The following is an 18,704-nucleotide window of genomic DNA, read 5'->3' as shown; positions in this document are numbered from 1 at the left end:
TTACTCTTCCCCACCACCGAGGAGTCTGAGCACCTTCTGGGCTCCACAGAAGACCGCTGGAGAAAATACGAGAAAATACTTCTAGTCTAAGCTTTTCAGATCACAGACAGGGAACCTGAGGCTTACAGACAGGAGACTTGCCCAGGGTCTCAGAGCAGATTGGGCTATCTGATAAATGGCCCAAAGCTCTCCCCCCTGGGGCCACCAGAGGGACGCAGGTCTTCTGAGCTGCTCTGTAGACTTGGGACACTTTGGCAAATGTTAACAGTGACAGCTCCAAAGGGTAACAGGACTGGGAACTGAGTCATAAGACAAATGTACATCAGGCACATGTGAACATCATCTGGGAGAACAGAAAATATTTTTACAAGCCTCCACACTTGCCACTAGACATGTTCAAGACCAGGTGATGAATGGTTGGGTAAGTACCATGGCAAGCACAGGAATTATCATAAAAGCTCCTCGGCCCCACTGCAGAGCCCCGAGGCAGCTCTGGGAAGCAGCAGAGACAGATGGAAAGAGAGACAGACAGATGGGCCATGCACTTGCCCCAAGGCAGGGAGGAGCCTGCCGTGCCCACTGGCTCAGGAACTGTGGGCCGAGACACTGGGAACTACAAGCTGGGCCTCTGTGAGCCTTCTGACTCTGCAGCGCACTCCCCTCATGGCCATGACACTCACTCTGCAGGGGCAGGTGAGGAGCCAATGACCCCACACGGCGCCCAGCACACAGTAAGCGTGGACTCAAGGTAACACGAAGGACAGTAGGGAAGCAAACTTTTTTTTAAGATAGAGGAATCCTTGGGGCACCTGGGCGGCTCAGTCGGTTAAATGTCCGACTTCGGTTCAGGTCAGGATCTTGCAGCCCATGAGTTTGAGCTCCGCATCGGGCTCTGTGCGGACAGCTCAGGGCCTGGAGCCTGCTTTAGATTCTGTGTCGTCTTCTCTCTCTCTGCCCTTCCCCTGCTTGTGCTCTCTCTCAAAAATAAACATTTAAAAAAATTAAAAAAAAAAAAAAAAGATCGAGGAATCCTTTTGTCACATGCCATCTCACGTAGAAAACCATTGTATAAAACACAACACTTTGTTCCCTGAGCCACCTGAGGCTTCTGGGAGTTATGGGGGTCCTCGAGACAGCCTGAAAATCAGAGAAGGAATGGAGGGGTCAGCCAGACCCGGCTCTAATGCTGGTGCATCATACACCTCTGTGTGAACCTGGGTAACAGTCAAAAACTCTCGTGAGCCTGGTCTCGTTTATGAGGTATACTCGCTGAGCTGTTAGAACTAAATGAGAGCGTGCACATCAGGCCCCTCGCACGGTGCCCAGCAAGTAGCAGGCCCTCAATAAACGTCAGCAGACTTTTCCTCCAAAACCAGAGGCATGAGGAACACGCCAGGTTTCCTCATGAACCAGCAGATTCTGTGGGTTTTCCTTTGGCTCCTCAGGATGAGGTCACAGGCAAGATGGCTCACTTTTGAGCAATTTGGTAAAATGAAAATGCTAACTCTGGCTGCCTCCCCCTGGTAGCTCCCACACTCTTAAAAGATTGTCTTTTAAATGACCTCACAGGGGCGCCTGGGTGGCTCAGTCGGTTGAGTGTCCGACTTCGGCTCAGGTCATGATCTTGTGGTTCACGAGTTCGAGCCCCGCGTCGGGCTCTGTGCTGACAGCTCGGAGCCTGGAGCCTGCTTCCGATTCTGTGTCTCCCTCTTTCTCTGACCCTCCCGCCATTCATGCTCTGTCTCTGTCTTGAAAATAAATAAACGTTAAAAAAAAATAAAAAAAAAAATGACCTCACAGCACAGAGAAGCAACGACTTTTCTTGCCTCATACTCAACTGGTGAGTCCCATCAGATGGTGGCATGTCTCTGTTCCCTGCCCCAATGGACTGTTCTATAGCTGTCCCCAAATTCTTCCAACCTGTTGCCTCCTCACTCTCGGTGGGAAAGAGACCAAGTGCTCCTTCACAGTGAGCTCCAGGAAGGGAAGGGAGTTCAGACTCCACCTGTACAGCCATGCCCAGAAGGCCTTCTCTGAAATTCAGGTCCAAGGGAGCAGCGTCTTGGCATATCCACCCTTGGTGAGGACAAAGGGCCAGCTGATGTGTATGTGGTTGGGGGCTGCAGCATGGCCTTCCCACTGCTGGTTTGTGCCTCCTAGGGCAAAGGAGGCCCTTACCCAACAGAGCCCATGGGTTCTTCCAAGCACACTCTGAAGTTACTCCCCATCCCTCATCACAAGACAGATTTGGAGCAAAGAAGCAGCAAACGGACAACTGACAGGTGAGGCAAGAATAAGAGAAAATGGTACACTTCCTCCACTTCTAACTCCCCTGCTGCTTTTCAGCAGTGTGGGTCTCCCAGAGGTGCAGGGGACATCACAGCCCCGGAGGCCCCTGATGGAGAACAGACAGGGGCTTCTGAAACGAAACAGGCGTCAGGAATCCAGCACGTAGGAAGATGCTTCTACGGGCCCCACAAAATAGGAGTGACTGCGTGGCTGCTTGGGTGTGTGGTGCTAACAGATCATGGGAATAAAGGCGTCGTCCTGAACGCCTCTGAAACCGTAGGTGCTGCTTGCACGTTACAAAGCAGCCAGGCTCAGCCAAACGTACAGAAGGGACGAGCACAGACCGCAGCAGTTAATGGGCTTTACCCCATACGTGCATGTGGGCGTGCCCCTCCCACACCCTCCACAGGCTCACGACAGCACCTTGTGTCTCCCGTTGCCCAGTACGGAGGACACCGAGGAGCCCCTAAGGACACGGCTGGTTCAGTTGTGCCTGATGCCTGCTGTTAACTCAGCAAGAAAGCTGCAGGGGCCTCCAGGCTCAACAGGGGCACCACTGCAAGCTTCAATTTACTGCTCAGCCCCTGGCATTCAATGCTGGGCTGAATGAGCAGTAAAGGGTGTTGCCTTCCTGCCGCGGCAGGGCCAGGACTTGCAGCCTTGTGGGCCCCAGGGTCACCCGGGAGGGGTCCTGGGACAGGTATAAGTGCACGGGGTCGAGGCCCCAGAACCTGGAATTCGAGCCAGAGGCCTGGACTCCAATCCCAGATTCCTCAAGTTTCACTTTTATATTCTTGGGCAAGTCGTTTATTCCCTTTGAGCCTCGACTGTCCTCTTCTGAAAAATGAAGACCCAAAAACAAATGTTTTCTGCTCAAGTCCCGTGACCAATGCCGGGCTTGGATCAAACAGCAGACAGGAAAATACTTTGCAAACTGTGAAGTGCTACACACAGGTATGCTTCCATTTCTTGTGCACTGTGCTGAGCACTTCCCGGCCATGACCGCATTTAGCGCTCGCAATAACCCTTCGTGGCAGAGGATTATCATTCTCCTCTTCCATCAGTGAGGGCACTGTGGCACAGAGGCTGAACAACTTGCCTGGGGTCACACATAACAGTGGCAGGGCCCGGATTTACAGCTCAGTGTGTGTCCCACTCTGTGCTGGACTGATGGCCTCGCCGGTGAGGCGTTGGCACCCCACGTCAGACCCCTAGAGGAGGAGATGAAAACAACTCATCTGGTCACCCCAATGACCCCCGATTTTGAGGCCAGTAGCAAGTGTGTTCCTCACCTGGAGTCCTTCTCTGACGGCTTCGAGGAGATAGGGGATAATTGAGTAGTTCCACAAGTCGGTGAACCACACCCTCGAGCCATCCACATCGATGGGGCAGGACAGGAAGAGCCGGGGGCCTGGGGACCAGAGGGAAAAATCAAGAGCTGAAATTGGGGTGTTAAGAGAAGCCACGTTCCGAACAAACCCCACAGAGGGCTCCTGTGATCTTTCTGAATGACAGCAGGAATGCCAACTGTCGGGTGGTGGGCACAGGTCATTACACTTGGGATCCCTAACCCCACCCTGGGATCTCTCTCCCCCAGAAAAATCGCGCAGAAGAGAGGAGAGGCTTTACAGAGAAAGATGTTCAATGCAGTATTATTAATCCTGACCTTTGAAACAGAAGCGCATGAAATGTCCAAGAGAAGAGACACGGTTAAGCAAACAGCGGTACACCTGCATTTGCCTATTTTGCAGCCTTTGAAAAGGACTGTAAAAACGGAGACTGCTCTTAGGACAAAGTGAAAAGAGCATCCTGTGTGCACGCTAGGATCGTAACTACATGAAGCACATCTGTGTAGACACAGAAAACAGAAGCTCAGATTAAGATGATCACGTCAGGATGTGGGAATGATCGGTGGCCTTTTTTTCTCTGAACCCTAAGCTTCAGGAATGTTGATAACACTTTGTTGTTAAAGCAAAGCCAGTGTTGCAGGGTGGTTTGCTCCTGCGGGAGCCTTGTCGTGGGGGCTCTTCGCTGAGCCAGGAGTTTTGGCAACGGCCAAGGCTGGATGCCCCTCTCTGCTGCTGATCAGCCCTGGTGCACTGGGCCGAGATGGCGGGGCGGTGGAGACACAGCACCGGACGCAGATGACTGCCAGTCTAGGCTCTGCCTTGGGCTGTGACTGCCCCTCTGTCCCCTTCTCATCCATATGGACAGTGCAGCGTCCAGCTGACTTGTGACTGCAAAGTGCTCTCCTGGCCAAGGCCCTGAGGACACTCATCTGAGAACACCAGAGCTCCAGGAGCAGTGCCTGTCCCCCAGCCAGGCCACCCACCTGCCCCTGCCCAGCCTCCCACCTACCTATGGTGACATCCGAGGAGCTGTGAGCCTCCAGGAAGCGGTTGAGGTGATGCCAGACCTTGGGAATCCAGTCAATGATTTTTACCAGCTCCACATTCCGTACCCGCCCACTGATCTCTGTTTCCATGAGCTTCCGCCTTAGGAACCGGCCAAGGAAGCCCTTCACGGGCTCTGTGTGGTTGGCACAAAGCACCCACCTGGAGGAAAGTCAGCGATGATTTTCAATGATGCTGACTGATAAAAACGACACCAGCCTCCCCAGTCAAAGCTCATTAGATCTGGAGAGTGTCTATGTTAATAGGACAGGCCTCACTATACAACAAACACTGCTCTAATGCTGGACACACATGAACTCCCAATTCATTACAGCAGCCCTATGACTGCCCATTTCACAGACAGATATGCTGAGGCATAGACAGGTTGCACAACTTGCCCGAGATCAAACAGCTAGTTAATAGAAGGGCTAAGATTAGAACTAGGACAGTCCTGCCCCAGTGTCTGGGCTCTAACCACCAAGGCTGTTGCCTCTTGTGTTGGAAGTCAGGCCCTGTGTCGGCCTCTGGAACTATAATCAAGACTAAGACACAGTCCCTGTTCCCTAGAAGCACACAGCCCAGCGGAGGAAGCAGAGAAGCAAACAGAGGAATGAGACGTAATGAAACCTGGAGAATTAGGAAAGGCTTCTCAGAGGAGGGGATGTCTGAGACCAGAAGGGGGCTGGGGTGCGGGCCGCAGGCCATGCTGCACCATCTGCACACGCACGTGGGGTGTGTGGGAAACTGCCAGAGATTCAGAGCAACCAGTGTAATTCAGTGTTTAGACTTGACCAGCCCACCTAAGGAGTCTGATTCCATCCTGGAGCCAATGGGGAGCCCCTGAAGGACTTTAAAGCACGAGGGCTTTACGGTCAGATTTGAATTCTAGAATGCTCACTTGGATGCCGCTGGCACAGGAGATTGCCTGCAGGGAGCCAAGCTGCAGGCAGGCCCACTGGCCACAAAATGATCTCAGCGGTGTATTGGGAGACGGGGTGGTGCCGGGGGCAGGAGGAGAAAGCGTGGACGAGACAGGACAGCCTGGACGCAGAGGTGGCCATGATGTCAGGCCCGGGGGCATCGCCATTTCTGACGGTTACGATGCAGGTCCACTTCCAACAGATCGCCCTCTAGGATGCGTGCAGTGCCGCCAGCGTAAGGGAGCCGGGGGGTCGCCCCAGAGCGGCTTCTCAGCCGCACGTAAGGGCCCAGGCAAGCAGCAACACAACCTCGCACGACTGATCTGGACAGCCCCTCCTGCACCCCCGCTGGGACGGCTCCCTACTACAGCGCTGGGGCAGAGGGACTCGCGGGGGACTCACAGGCCCACAGACCCAGCGACGAGGGGACATTCATAAGCAAGAGCTTCCGTTGCTCAAGTTCACTAGGGATGGAGAGACGCGTCACAAGAAACGCACAGGGGACGCAAGCCCAGAGCTGCCATCCTGACATTGCCACCCCCGGGGCGGAGAGTCGGGGAGACCTGGGCTCCTGTCTCCGCTCTTCCACGGGCCAGCTGTGTGACCTCACACGAATCAATTCTCTCAGCCCCGGTCTCCCCCACCAGCAAGATAAACTAGTGACGCTGCCATGAGAATTAAATGAGTGAGGCTGGGGAGGATCCCCAGCACGACGCCCAACCCAGTGCTGGCCCTCGAAAAGTGATCCCTTACCTGAAGTTGTGGTGAAGCTGCAGGTTGGGGGTAGAAGAGGTAGCCTGGTTCATTGTGCCAATTATGTAAGGGCTGCGGGGGACAGGAAGGAAAAGAAGCCTCTGTGACTCGAAGCCAAGCCAGAGCAGGTGCTCACAGAAGCCCATGTTGTCTGAGCGTCCAGGCAGGTGGCTGGTTGCCTCCCCCACCACCCCCACCCCAACCCCCACGTGAGCACGGTGCCCACGCAGCACACATCATGTGGCCGCCGGCTTCCTGGGGGCCAGGAGGTCCAGAACCGGCCTTTACCATTTATGGTCCTTGCAGTTGAGCAGCCCATTGAAGATCTCGCCCAGGGAGCTGACGTGATGCAGGTTGTCCAGGATGATGACAAGGGGCATGTCCGCAGCGTTGTTCTCGCTGGTGCATTGGTCAGCAAGGTTGGACAGGTACTGGCGCAATTCCTATGGAGGCCAGGTAAAGAATAAGTGGGTGAACGCACCCTGGAAAGATGCACATACTCGGAGCCTTCACTTTGCCCGGGTCAACGCAGGTGCAAAGGCCTTTCAGGAGGCCGTGCGGTGAACAAGTGTTGCGTGCCCATCTACTGCACAGCACTGGGCTGGGCAGGGGGTGGGGAAGGCCTGGGTCCAGACTCCTGGAATTCACCAGTTAACAGAACTCCTTCCGCCTGGGGCAGGAGCACAGCACCATGGGGTGCCCAGGCATAGTTTTATGTCTCTGCTCTGACACTTTTCTAGAAGTATTGTCATTCTTCTTGATATTGCTTATCATGCTCCCCCTCCAGTAAGCTCGCACTTGCCTGAGAGCTGTTTACACAGAAGCCCTCGATGAATCAATACAGCAAAGGAGCCATCCCCACACAGAGGTAAGCACTGCTGACTGGTGCCATCACAGAGAGAAAACCAACAGTGCAGGGGCAGGGGGTCTACATGCACGGGAAGCCCCGGGATATCTGGTGGAAAGGGTAAGCTCTGAACTGAACTGTGGAGAACACAAGGGGGATTGGCTTGATCTGGAGCTGGTATGCAGCCCAGCACGGCTAGGGTTAGGGATGTGTGTCAGGGGAGGAAGAGGAGGAGGAAGAGACTGAGCTGGCACAACTTCCTGGCCAGTTGGTTCCCATTCAACCTACTGAAAGCAATCATCTGGGAATGAGGTCTAGGAATCTACATCTTTGAGCATGCCAGGTGATTCAAGGCAGAAGAGTCATTTCCCAATCACCTTTGACTCAGGGCCAGCCAGAGCGAACCATCCATCACCTCCCACTGTGTTGAACCGTGATCAAGTTTGAGAAAACATTTCCCAACCCTCACCCGGGCCTAGGTCTAAACGTCTCCACTGGTCCCCATGAAGCAGGATTGAGCCCATCTGCTAGCTCTAGAGTCTAAGACTCCGACTTGAGCCCTAGTCCACTGCCCTGTACCATTCAAGGGGTCCTAGGCACATGGCCACCTGCCTCAAGCCTCAGGTTCCTCTTCTGTGAAACCAAGGTAACAACAACCTCTCCCGTGAGGATACTGCTGTAAGGCAGTCAGTTTGCTGGTCATGGCGAGCAGTGTGTGATGTGAGCTGTTGTTATTAGTAGTGTCATCGCTGTTCCTGAAGAGGTTACATTTGGGAGAGACGACAGCCCCGAGATGGCACGTGACAAGTTCTTGGTAAACTACAATAGATGCACTGGGGGCGAACCTAAAGACCTACTAACACTGAGCTTCATACGCGGCTCATAGCGGACGAGTGAGGAATGAGCCAGCTCGCCTTACAGACGGCGCTTTTCACTGAAGCTGTGGATGAAAGCCTTCCTTTCTGCTCCCCCACCGTGACTTCCTTCACCAGGCTTTCATAACCACCAAGGGAGAACACAGAGGAAATGCTGATTTCCCATCAGGGTGGCAGTGGCATTAACAGGTCTTTTTTTCTTTTTTTTAATGTTTATTTCGTTTTGAGAGAGACAGAGCACAAGCAGGAGAGGAGCAGAGAGAGAGAGAGAGAGAGAGAGAGACAGAATCAGAAGCAGGCTCCAGGCTCCTGTCAGCACAGAGCCCGATGCGGGGCTCGAACCCATGAACTGCGAGATCACGACCTGAGCCGAAGTCGGACGCCTAATCGACCGAGCCATCTAGGCGCTCTGCATCAACAGTTCTGAAGGGGCCAAACAGCAGCCTCTGGATGACCGCCTCACCTTGCTGGACTTGTGGTCCACGTTGAAGGTGGCGATGACGCCGTCTGTCAGCTCCCGTCCCTCCCGAAGCACCAGGTACTCGGACAGCCGGTTGGCCAGGTAGGTTTTCCCGGTGCCGCTGGGGCCGGAGAGGATGATCCGCCGGTGCTCCACCAGCAGGGAGACGTAGCGCTGCAGGATGGGCTTGGGGATCAGGGATTCGAACACCAGCGAGTCCAGGCTGTTCTCCGCGAGCCCTGCGTTGGAGAGGGACGGGAAGTGTCTGAAGCCCCGGGGAAGCTCTGCACTTGCCACCTGGGACAGCCTATCTCTTTCCGTGGCGGCCACTCGTCTGGAGACCGCTGCCCACCCAGGTACGTGGCAGGCTGGGCACAAGTGGCCGTTGCTCCCTGATCACGAGTACCACGTGCTCCAGCCCCTGGCTGGACGCAGACTCAACTTTAACACCCGGGCCCTTGGGCCCCCGTCTGTCCTCTGCAGAGTTCCTAAGACTGGGCTCTGCTTGGCTGTCTGGATTTACCCACTGGGGTTTGCCCAAACCAAACCTGGGTCTCCCGTGTCTGCCAGGACCCCAGGGGTTGCCCTGTCACCCTGTTTGCTCCCGCGTGCCACTGCTGCTCACACTCACATACGCCACAAAGGCAGCAACGCTTTCATCTTTAAAACAAAGAAATGCAATTTGATTTGGGGATATGATGATCGGCAGGCAAAGGCTACGATGCTAAGACCTCTGAGTCTCAAAGTCAAGAGGAAATGCATTCTTCCCTTCTCCTACCTGAGACATCTCCACCAATCAGGGCTGTTGGGTTTTTTTTTTTTTATAAATTTTTTTTTTTTAACGTTTATGTATTTTTGAGACAGAGAGAGACAGAGCATGAACGGGGGAGGGTCAGAGAGAGGGAGACACAGAATCTGAAACAGGCTTCAGGCTATGAGCTGTCAGCACAGAGCCCGACGCGGGGCTCGAACTCACGGACCGCGAGATCATGACCTGAGCCGAAGTCGGCCGCTTAACCGACTGAGCCACCCAGGCGCCCCGCTGTTGGCTTTTTAAAAAGAGTTATTGTCTTGATACCATTCTCAGAAGAAGGTCCAAGTTTACCTGTCTGAAACCTAAGGCAATTCTGTTAAAACTCACCTCAAGAAAACCAGTATACGTATGTGAAAAAAAAAGAAGAGCATTTATTCTTTCTTATTTTATTTTTTAAAGATTTTATTTTTAAGTAATCTCTACACTCAGTGTGGGGCTTGAACTCACAACCTGTGACAAGAGTTACATGCTCTACCGACTGAGCCAGGCAGGTTCCCCCAGTTACTCGATTTTATAATAGCATCTTCCTTCCACATAATAATTCACTGTAAACAGACCCCTCAAATGCATTTATATGCTTGTCTCTAATCCTCCCCTAACCGAGAACAGTCCCTAAATGCAAGGGACTATTCCAGAATGACTAAGGTGGAGGTTCCTGAATGACTTGGCTTCTGGGTATAGGCCCGAGACTTTCCCGGTACTGAGTTCAGTGTAATCTATACTGGCTCAAACTTGATGCGAAGTGCAGAGTGTAAGGTCTCTCATCTAAACTTAATAGTAAGGGAGGAAAAAACCCACAAAAACAACTCTCTCTACATATAGGCTGCTCTTTTGGTCTTTTGCCCTAAAACCCCCTGGGAGTGACTATTCTGCAGATGAACTCACTTCAGGCATGCTCAGTCACATCCCTGCCTCTGGTACCACTTAGGTGGACCATCCACAGCCCACGGACCTCTTGGCTCAAACCCTTGCGTGGTTTATCATGCCTTGAAGGCGTAAGTTTCAAGCACCACCAGAAAACAGAAGAGTCAGGTGTCACTTAAAAATAAACCTGAGCTGGGGCACCTGGGTGGCTCAGTCGGGTGAACGTCTGACTCTTGATTTTGGCTCAGGTCATGATCCCAGGGTTGTAGGATTGGGCCCCACATCGGGCTCTGCTCTGAGCATGAAGCCTGCTTGATATTCTCTCTCTCTCTCCTTCTGCCTCTCTCCTTTGTTCATATTCTCTCTCTAAAAAATAAAGGTAAATTAAGTAAATAAACCTGAGCTGATGCCTCGAGATGCTGAACAACCTGGTGTGCTGACAGTGGCAGACCGGGCTCCGTGGTGGGGTGGCACGTTCCACTGAGGCAGACCGCCTTGTCACTGTCTGTGCAGAGGTCTGGTCTCTGCAGCGGATCACTTCTTTCGCCCCTCAATGCCTGTAGCTGTCGCCTACAAGTGACGATGTGTGCTCACCAGCGTGGGTGAGACAGGGCTTGAACCGGTGACATAAGAGGCTTTCCTGGAAGCGTTGTTTCAGTGTGCCTGGTCCCCCCTCCTCCTGCCCCTTATAGCAGGACTCGTCTTTCTCATGGGGGGCTGGTTCAAGGTGGTTCAAGAGGGACCGACCCAGCACCTTCAGCCACCAAGGGGCGAACGTGGGGCCAGGCTGGGCCAAACCATCTCCCTGGTCATAATAATTGGTTCGGTGATGGCCATTTGACCCAGGTGGGCCAGAATCACCTGTAAGGGTTTTCTGTCATACCTTTCCAGAAGGACATTCTCTTTCTTGGTGAATCCCAAGCCAGAAGGATTTATCAGGGCTACCAGGGCCATTTTAGCAGCCACATGCAGAGAACTCAGATAATACAGAAGGCTGAGGCGGGTCTGGTTCTGATGGCACTCTTGGGATACCTGGATCCAGCAGTGTTTGAAGCGTATTCCAGGATTTTCCAGGTGCGTTTCCTTTTTTGATAAAGCTAGTTTGGGGTAGGTTTCTGTCACTTACAGCCTGAGACCACGTTTGTGCAATTTCGCTTGCTAGCCAGATAAGAAGGTTGTGGGTGAGGCTCAAGGAGTAGTAACAGACAGCTCGCCATCGTCAGAGCAAGCATATAGATTTTTGCTGATAAGGAATGGTGAGGTGCTTCTGGAAAACCTTGCAACCAGGAAACAAAGCTTGCATCAAACCACCCCAAAAGTGCACTGTTAAAACTCCAGTCAAGAGCTGTGCCTTCCAGGGAATTAAGAAATGGGACAACCTGAATGCTGAGCCTCATATACTGTTTATTAATCTATTCTTTGTGGGTTCATAAAATACAGGGAAAAAAGGGGGTTGCACTCAAATACATTTGTGTCAGACTGGATTAAACAGCCTTTTTAACAGCAAGAGTTAGTGTATTAAATTATAGAGTCAGTGCACCAGCACATTCTTCTCTTTCTGCCCCTACATCCAAATGGGTATAATGATGTAGTATTCTAGACTTATTTGGCCACGACACTGTTTTTCCCCCCACAAGATACTTTGTGGGCCTAGAGTTCCACGGAATACACTTTGGCCTGGGGCTTAACATCCCCAGGTGATGAGGCAATCGGAAGCACCAGCAGCACTGTGTGTGGGCAAGAGCTTCAGAAATTTCATCAGAGTGCTCTGAGCAATGCCTCTAGAGCAGATTGTGGTTCCCATCCATAGAATGGGACCACGTCCAAGGCTAGCTGGCAAGAGGAGTCCACTGGTATTGGTGGAGCCCCACTTCAGCAAGGTTATTAAGATTCCATCATCTTAGAGTCAGAAGGCTAATGGGACGTTTTGTTATATAATTTCAGCAATAAACTAAAATTGTTTGTTTCCGGTGGTGGTTGAAAAAGCTAAAAACCGTTCAACTTGCTTAGGTAAGAATGACTGCGGTTGCAGTGGGGCGGGGGTGGGGGAGGAGAAACCAACCCCCCCACACACATGTGCAAACAAAACTGTGGCCATGGTTTCCAACCATGTTTTGCCAAGTCACAAGACAAAAGCTCAATTCTTGAAAACTCCAACCTCCACAATCGGCCGAGTTACCTTTGACAGTCACGGAGATGGTCGTGTTCTCTCCGACCAGATAGCCACAGGGAAGAAGCTCGGGGGTCTCCGAGGTGTGGCTGCGCTTGATTTCCCCAATGCTGTAGCCCAGAACGCTATCTGAATTCAGCCCCAGCTGACTCACGGGGTCGACGTGAATGATGTACTCCTGGGAAGAATAAAATCAAGACCCTATCAAAGATGTGGCTAGAATCTGCCCATGACTCATGTTTTCCTTGGGTGATTTATGGTCATTTTCTTTCTCAGTTGACGCCTGGGTTGAAACCGAGCTGTGGAACGAGGTGAGAAGAGCTGGCTTTCCATGGGGATGATTCCCAAGTATCACAGGCCTCTTAAAGTACAGATTTATTTGGTTAGTGATGTGGGGGGAGCCCTAACACAATCGTGAACGTTTAGTCTGGATGAACCAAGCAAGGAAAACTTAGGCTGCGTTGCGTCAGTTCAGCTGAAGTCCTTAAGGTGCCAGGGCCTGTGAATAGTGCTGGAAAATGCACGAGAAAGTAATTCTGACAAGAAATCCCTCCACTGGCCCCTTTCCTTGGCTCAGAACAAAGACTACACCGATGACAAAGGGAACAAGCCCCGGGGCTGCAAGAAAAAAAACAGCTCCTGATCTTTAAACAGGAAAAGTTGGGTTTAATTTGGAAGGTGTTCCCTCTGAGGTGAGTGACCAAAAGGTTTTAGGTCAGTGAACTTGGACCAAAGGTCCGTGGGCTAGGTGGTGGCTGGACAATGACTTGATGTGAAATACTGGTAACAGGCCTCTCTACCTTTAATGGTCTCACTTCCTCACATATGATGCCCCAACAGGCTCTTTTCAGCCCAAACTGTTGGTCGTTTTGATCCAAGGATGTCCCGACTGCCCATCAGCAGAATTAAGGTTTTGGCTCTAGGCAGCAGGAGTGGGTTGCCCTCAGCCATTCACATCTCTTGCACAGTCACATTTCTGCAGTCTGCCGAGATGGGGAATGATCTCTGGTCAGAGAACAGAAGTTCCTGTGTGTGAAACCACCTGAAACCAGATGCTAGAAAAAGACTGGAGTATACTAGTTAAGTCAGGTTTTGAAGTCAGACCAGCTCAATTAGACCAACATGGTTGACTTCTAGGTCCACGACCTTGGGCAAGTGACGTGATCTGAGCCTCACTTTCCTCCTCTTTAAGTGGGAAACTAATAGGACCTTCCTCACAGGCCTGAAAGATAAATTGGGATTATGTTAGCATGACCTCTAGCACCAAAAATATAGGTTACCATTATTGCTCAGGGGATATGATTAATGAACACATAGGATTGCTGACTCACTTCAGAATGATAGAAAAAACATGTATGAAAAGCTTCTTCCAAAACCACCTTGTGATTGAAGGTTCACTTTAGGACTCATTAGTTATCTCTCCTGTGACAAACACCCACCCACTCCAGTAGAACAACTACAAAAATAACTATGCCGACATCCTTGACTCTGGCCATTGATGAGATGTTAATGTTACATGAAGCACAGATCACAGACTCTGCAGTGTTGGCAAGGATGCTGGGCAAGTCAGGTCAAATCCTCCCGAAATGAAGAATGGAAATTTGACGTTTTAGCTTTGGCCACAGGGCACTCACTCCAAAGCGTATTCAACAGGACACGCTTCTAAGGTGAAGGGAGAATTTGAACATAAGCAGCTCACCACAAGAGGCTCAAATACTTGATCAAGGCTGGGGAGATGACCCTCGCTGGCTGGCCAATCACTGCCAAGGGTATCCGAGAACAGTGTGGTCAATCATCAGTCTGTACTTACCATTTTCCTATTACTTGAGTGCCAGGGGACAAGTCCCAGCAACACAAGGATGGGGTGGGGAGCAGACCCAAGAAGTGGCCAGGTTCGGGACACAAACCGCCCCTTCCCTCCCTGAGCCCAGGCACCCACTTCAGGCAGACTACTGCAGCTGTCTTCTTAGACACTTACTTTGAAGAGTCGTCTAACCACCCCATCGAGCACATCCCACTTCGTCTTGCCACTAACTCCAATGCAGCCAATAAGAAAGAGGTGTGGTCTGGAATCCTAAGGGTAAGGAAATGTATGCAGGGGAAAAACAGGTGAATCTTTTTTGACACACGTTAGCAAGGACTCAGATTGCCTTAGAACTCCACCAGTGGTTTGAGAGGGAAATAAAAGTCCTATTTGTTTTAACACCAGATTACGATTTAACTTAGATCGAATGAAATGGTCTTAAACCTTTCCCCGCTCCACTGCAAAAATACCAATCCGTGGGTCAGGAAAAGAGGATCTCCTCTCTGGAATCTAGGACCTTCTACCAAAGGTATACCTTGTGTAGGTGCGTAGATCACATCCCTTGCCTGGAATGCTTTCCCCTCTCCTATCTGCCATCTCTCCCTTTCCAAACCTTGCTTGCAAACTCACCTCTTCTAAGAAGCCTTCAATGATTGATCCACCAGGCTCAGAGCTGACACTGCTTCAGTGGTTCCGTACGTAACATATATTGATATCTTCTATACTTGTTTATTTTTAGGTATCTATGTCTTATTTGTAAATCAAGTTTGTCTCCTAGCCAAATCTTAAACTCCCTCAGGATAGAGTATGTTCAATTTTTGTTTTCTTTTTAAGAACGTTTATTGCTTTTCTGCTAATTAAAACATACTCGATTCAGAAAACAAAACTCTGGGAAGTTCACAAAAAAATACTCTTTTTCTCTTTCTTTTGAATTTGTGTGCACAGGGCTCTGCATGGTCAGGGCTAACTAATCACGACAGTAACGAAAACTAATAGAACATTCCGTTTTGTCGGATTTTAAACTCTTAGATCTGACATGCTCATAAGGATACAGAAATATGAGGGTGGCAGCAGGGGGTGGGGGGACAGTGGCATATGTGGCAATTAAGCAAAATCAGCAGAGAAAAGAGCACCGGCCTTGCAATGAGAAGATCTGGCCTCCCCAGCTCCCTTGTAATCTTAAGTAAGTGATGCTCAGGCATTATGTTTCTCAGTTGTAAACTGAGGTGACATCATCTGGTCAACCAACTTCATCTGGATGCTGTGGTGATCCAATTTTTAAGAGGGACTCAAACTTTTGTGAAACGTACAATTTACCTGTTCATGTTGAGGACCACAAGAATGATGCAAATCCACAGGTATCCCCTGATTTTTTTTTTTTTTTACAAGAATGTTCCAAGAATGGATTTTCCCCTGATAGTCCTATCACTAGTCAAGCTCTGAAAATGGAGCTCTTTATATGTATTGGATCTTTTTTAGGCTAGATGATGAGAAAATCGCTGGCAGCTCCAAACTCTGGGCCTATCCCCTCCCGTAAGACTCAAGGGCCAGCCACACAGCGGAATCCTCTGGCAAAGAAAGTCGGGCCGCACACGCTTTGTTTCGGTGGGCACTGTGGGTTCCCTAGCACTCCGAGACTACAAATAGCGTGTTGGCGAGAACGCTAAGAAACATCCAACAAAAAACTGAAGAGGACTTGAAATAGCGACTTGTGAAGTCTTTCTCCACTTATATGAGGTGGTCATTTGGATTTAATCAGTGACTAAAAATGAACTTTGTCAACCCCCACCCCTACCCCAAAATAGTCCCTAGTGCGGGTGTGGCCTCCTCAGACTCTGGAAGAGAACAGAAACTCCTCAGAAAACTGAGATTCCTCAGCTTCGGGGAGTCAGGACGCCCCGCTGGCTTCACTTTTAGCCACGTGTGTCACCGGGCCACCTCAGTCTCCCACGTTCTCCGCAGTCTCTGAACACCGGGCAAAACGGGTGCTCTCGGGTCAGCTGGGATTGGTCAGTTTGCTTCTGTGCCTTCTGTGCTCACGGTGCTTAGCTGCCTCAGAAGTGCTTTAGGAACACATGACCTCAGAAAGGCCATTTCTGACTGATGGCAGCGTTTAGTTGGTTCCGTGGAAAGGCAGCAGGGGAATATTTTTAGTACCCTTTATTAGACTTTGCAAACACGAGAGGGAGGGAAGAGCCGTTTGCTCCCTTTAATTGTGTCAAGATGCTGCTGGGGATTATGGTTAGTGAAGGAAGGGGTTAGTAGTACTTCCAGATCACCTCAGGTGCTGAGGTGATCCGGTTTGACGATGACATCACTAAGCTAGGTAGTTCTACCTGGGGGAAGGGACAAGCAGAGCAGGGAAAGGGATCCAACTAACCTCCTTCCACTTCATTTCCTCCTGAAAGCTGACAACTATCTTAACATGCCTGCCTCCTTCCTTCCGAGCCGAGCATTCACCAGTGTCATCCAGCAACATGTCTGCGAATGGAAAACATCAACAGCCTTAGGCACATGGGGACAGCAAAGCCGGCTTCCTGACACCCCCGCTGCTTGTCCGCACGGCAGCGGGACAAACCAGGTGTCGGGGTGCGGGGAAGGGGGGAGGGCGGAATGGAGAATGCAACCACAGAAACCAACGGTGGACCGACCGAGGAGCCAGCAGGCTGACGATGTACCTTGCCAAATGGAAGTGCGAGGCAGAGGCTCAACCAAAACGACAGCAACGCAGCATCATGGGTAAGAAATCAAAGCGTCAGCCTCAATATGCTTACAAAGAAAACCTAGATCGTGTTGGCTAGTTACGGTGCCGGCCTGGAATCCATCCTGAAGGCGGGAAGACCGTACGTACACCAAGCCATTGCCCCAACTGGGACCTGCTACTACGGGGTTTCTATGCAGCATTCGGCTTGCAGGTCACAGCCTCTTCAAATGGATCAAACGGAACTCAACATGGTGGACGAGAGGATCCAAGCGTGTGGCTTGGAGAATTCGGGGCACTGGAGCAAAGCATGACAGCAGTCTAACGGCTGGGCTCATGTTGGTAGCAGACGCACACCCAGACACACACACACACCCCAAGTGCACACACGCCTGTTGCCTCTCCATTTGATCTGTTCACCTGCTTATCTCGGGGCTCTTGCTTGGAGAGTGGAGTGCCAGCTGCAGGCCCCGACCTGCCCCCAGTCCCGTGATGCCACTCACCCAGGCTGGTTGACTCGGTGAGGTTCAAGCTGTGCTGGGAGAGGCCCATGGACTGCCTAGGGGAGGCGGAGAGCGACACCTGGGACGGCGCCCGGCTGCACCCGCTGCCTTGAGACTCCGACTTTAGCCGGTCGTTCTCAGCTTTCAGCTTCTCTATCTCACTCTGCGAAGAGTAAGGGAGAGGTTCACTTACTAGGTGGAGGTAACACGGACGAGCCTTATTCTGGAGGAGGAATCGGAAGGTTCCCTGCAGGGATCAAGTGGGTACCCCAGCCGAGGCCGTCAGTCACACTGCCAGAGAGATTCGGCTGTGCTTGCTGTTTGCATATATACAAGACCTGTCTGGCAGGGCAAGGGCCATCCTTTCGGAGAGATGGCCTCTGAAAAGAACTCAGAAATGTTTCCCAGAGTCTGCTGCCCGAGTCCTAAGTGAAAAAGGGGCCTACAATCTAAGAGGTTTGAGTGACTCTGGGCTTGACAGGTGTCTTTCCTGCAGGACTCAGAGGCTTTATGAACTCCTCTGCACTGGGGAGCTCAGAGGGGCACACAACGTGTAGCAACCCTAAACACAGTTGATCAAGGAGTTCTCCTTTCGCTGAGCCTCTCCTGGAACAAGTGTTCCATGGAACCCCCTTTGGAAAATGCTGTCCTCCAGTGAGGTCCCGTTCGGCAGAGCCCACAGGGCTCTTTCATTTTTATGAATATTTAGAGAAAACCCTACTATGTGCAAAGCATGGGTGCTACAGCCTGAGAAAGGGATGCAAAAAAAAAAAAAAAAAAAAAAGCTAAAAGACCCAAATGCCTTCCAATCCATGATGGAAGGCAAGGGGTTGTAAGAACAAATCTATAGGAATTCAGACGAGGGCACTAACGCTTCCAGAATGCAGGGCCTGGGAAAACTTTGCAGAGTAAGAGGCTCAACTTTGAGGAAAGGGTCCAATTCAGATGTGCAGAAAGAGATCTTTGTGGAGGGAACTAGATGAAACAGAAATCCCTGGGCAGCCAAAGGGAGCAGGGGCTCGCTCCCTCTGGCCATTGAGTTGAGTCTGGAAAGTGGAACTGTGAATAGGTGGGTAGTAGATTATGAGCAAAAAGGGGGGCGCCTGGGTGGCTCAGTAGACTGAGCATCCGGCTCTTGGTTTTGGCTCAGGTCACGATCTCATGGTTCGTGAGTTCGAGCCCCATGTCAGGCTCTGTGCCGGCAGTGCAGAGCCTGCTTGGGATCCTTTCTCTTCCTCTCTCTGCCCCTCCCCAGCTCGCTCTCTCTCAAAAATAAATAAACAAACTTGCAAGAGCCAATGGCAGAGCCAC

The 18,704-nt window shown here is 51.3% G+C and overlaps 1 protein-coding gene across 3 annotated transcripts in view; it reads right to left on the bottom strand.

The window, feature by feature from the left end:
- Positions 1-18,704, bottom strand: part of NAV2 (neuron navigator 2) — a 399,317-nt gene that overhangs the window by 8,331 nt on the left and 372,282 nt on the right. For all 3 annotated transcript variants that reach the window (XM_047071097.1, XM_047071099.1, XM_047071098.1), the window contains 9 exons: positions 17,394-17,556; positions 16,570-16,670; positions 14,364-14,459; positions 12,395-12,563; positions 8,541-8,776; positions 6,644-6,798; positions 6,356-6,427; positions 4,648-4,844; positions 3,582-3,700 (listed from right to left, as the gene is read on the bottom strand). In XM_047071097.1, the coding sequence (XP_046927053.1) occupies positions 3,582-3,700; positions 4,648-4,844; positions 6,356-6,427; positions 6,644-6,798; positions 8,541-8,776; positions 12,395-12,563; positions 14,364-14,459; positions 16,570-16,670; positions 17,394-17,556 (1,308 nt within the window). The remainder of the gene's footprint in view (positions 1-3,581; positions 3,701-4,647; positions 4,845-6,355; positions 6,428-6,643; positions 6,799-8,540; positions 8,777-12,394; positions 12,564-14,363; positions 14,460-16,569; positions 16,671-17,393; positions 17,557-18,704) is intronic.

This window comes from Lynx rufus, unplaced genomic scaffold (genome assembly GCF_022079265.1).
Source record: "Lynx rufus isolate CCGP_SWC_20201006 ecotype Redwood Valley unplaced genomic scaffold, mLynRuf1.p SCAF_9, whole genome shotgun sequence".
Taxonomy (NCBI): domain Eukaryota; kingdom Metazoa; phylum Chordata; class Mammalia; order Carnivora; family Felidae; genus Lynx; species Lynx rufus.
This window is presented reverse-complemented; position numbering and strand designations above follow the sequence as displayed.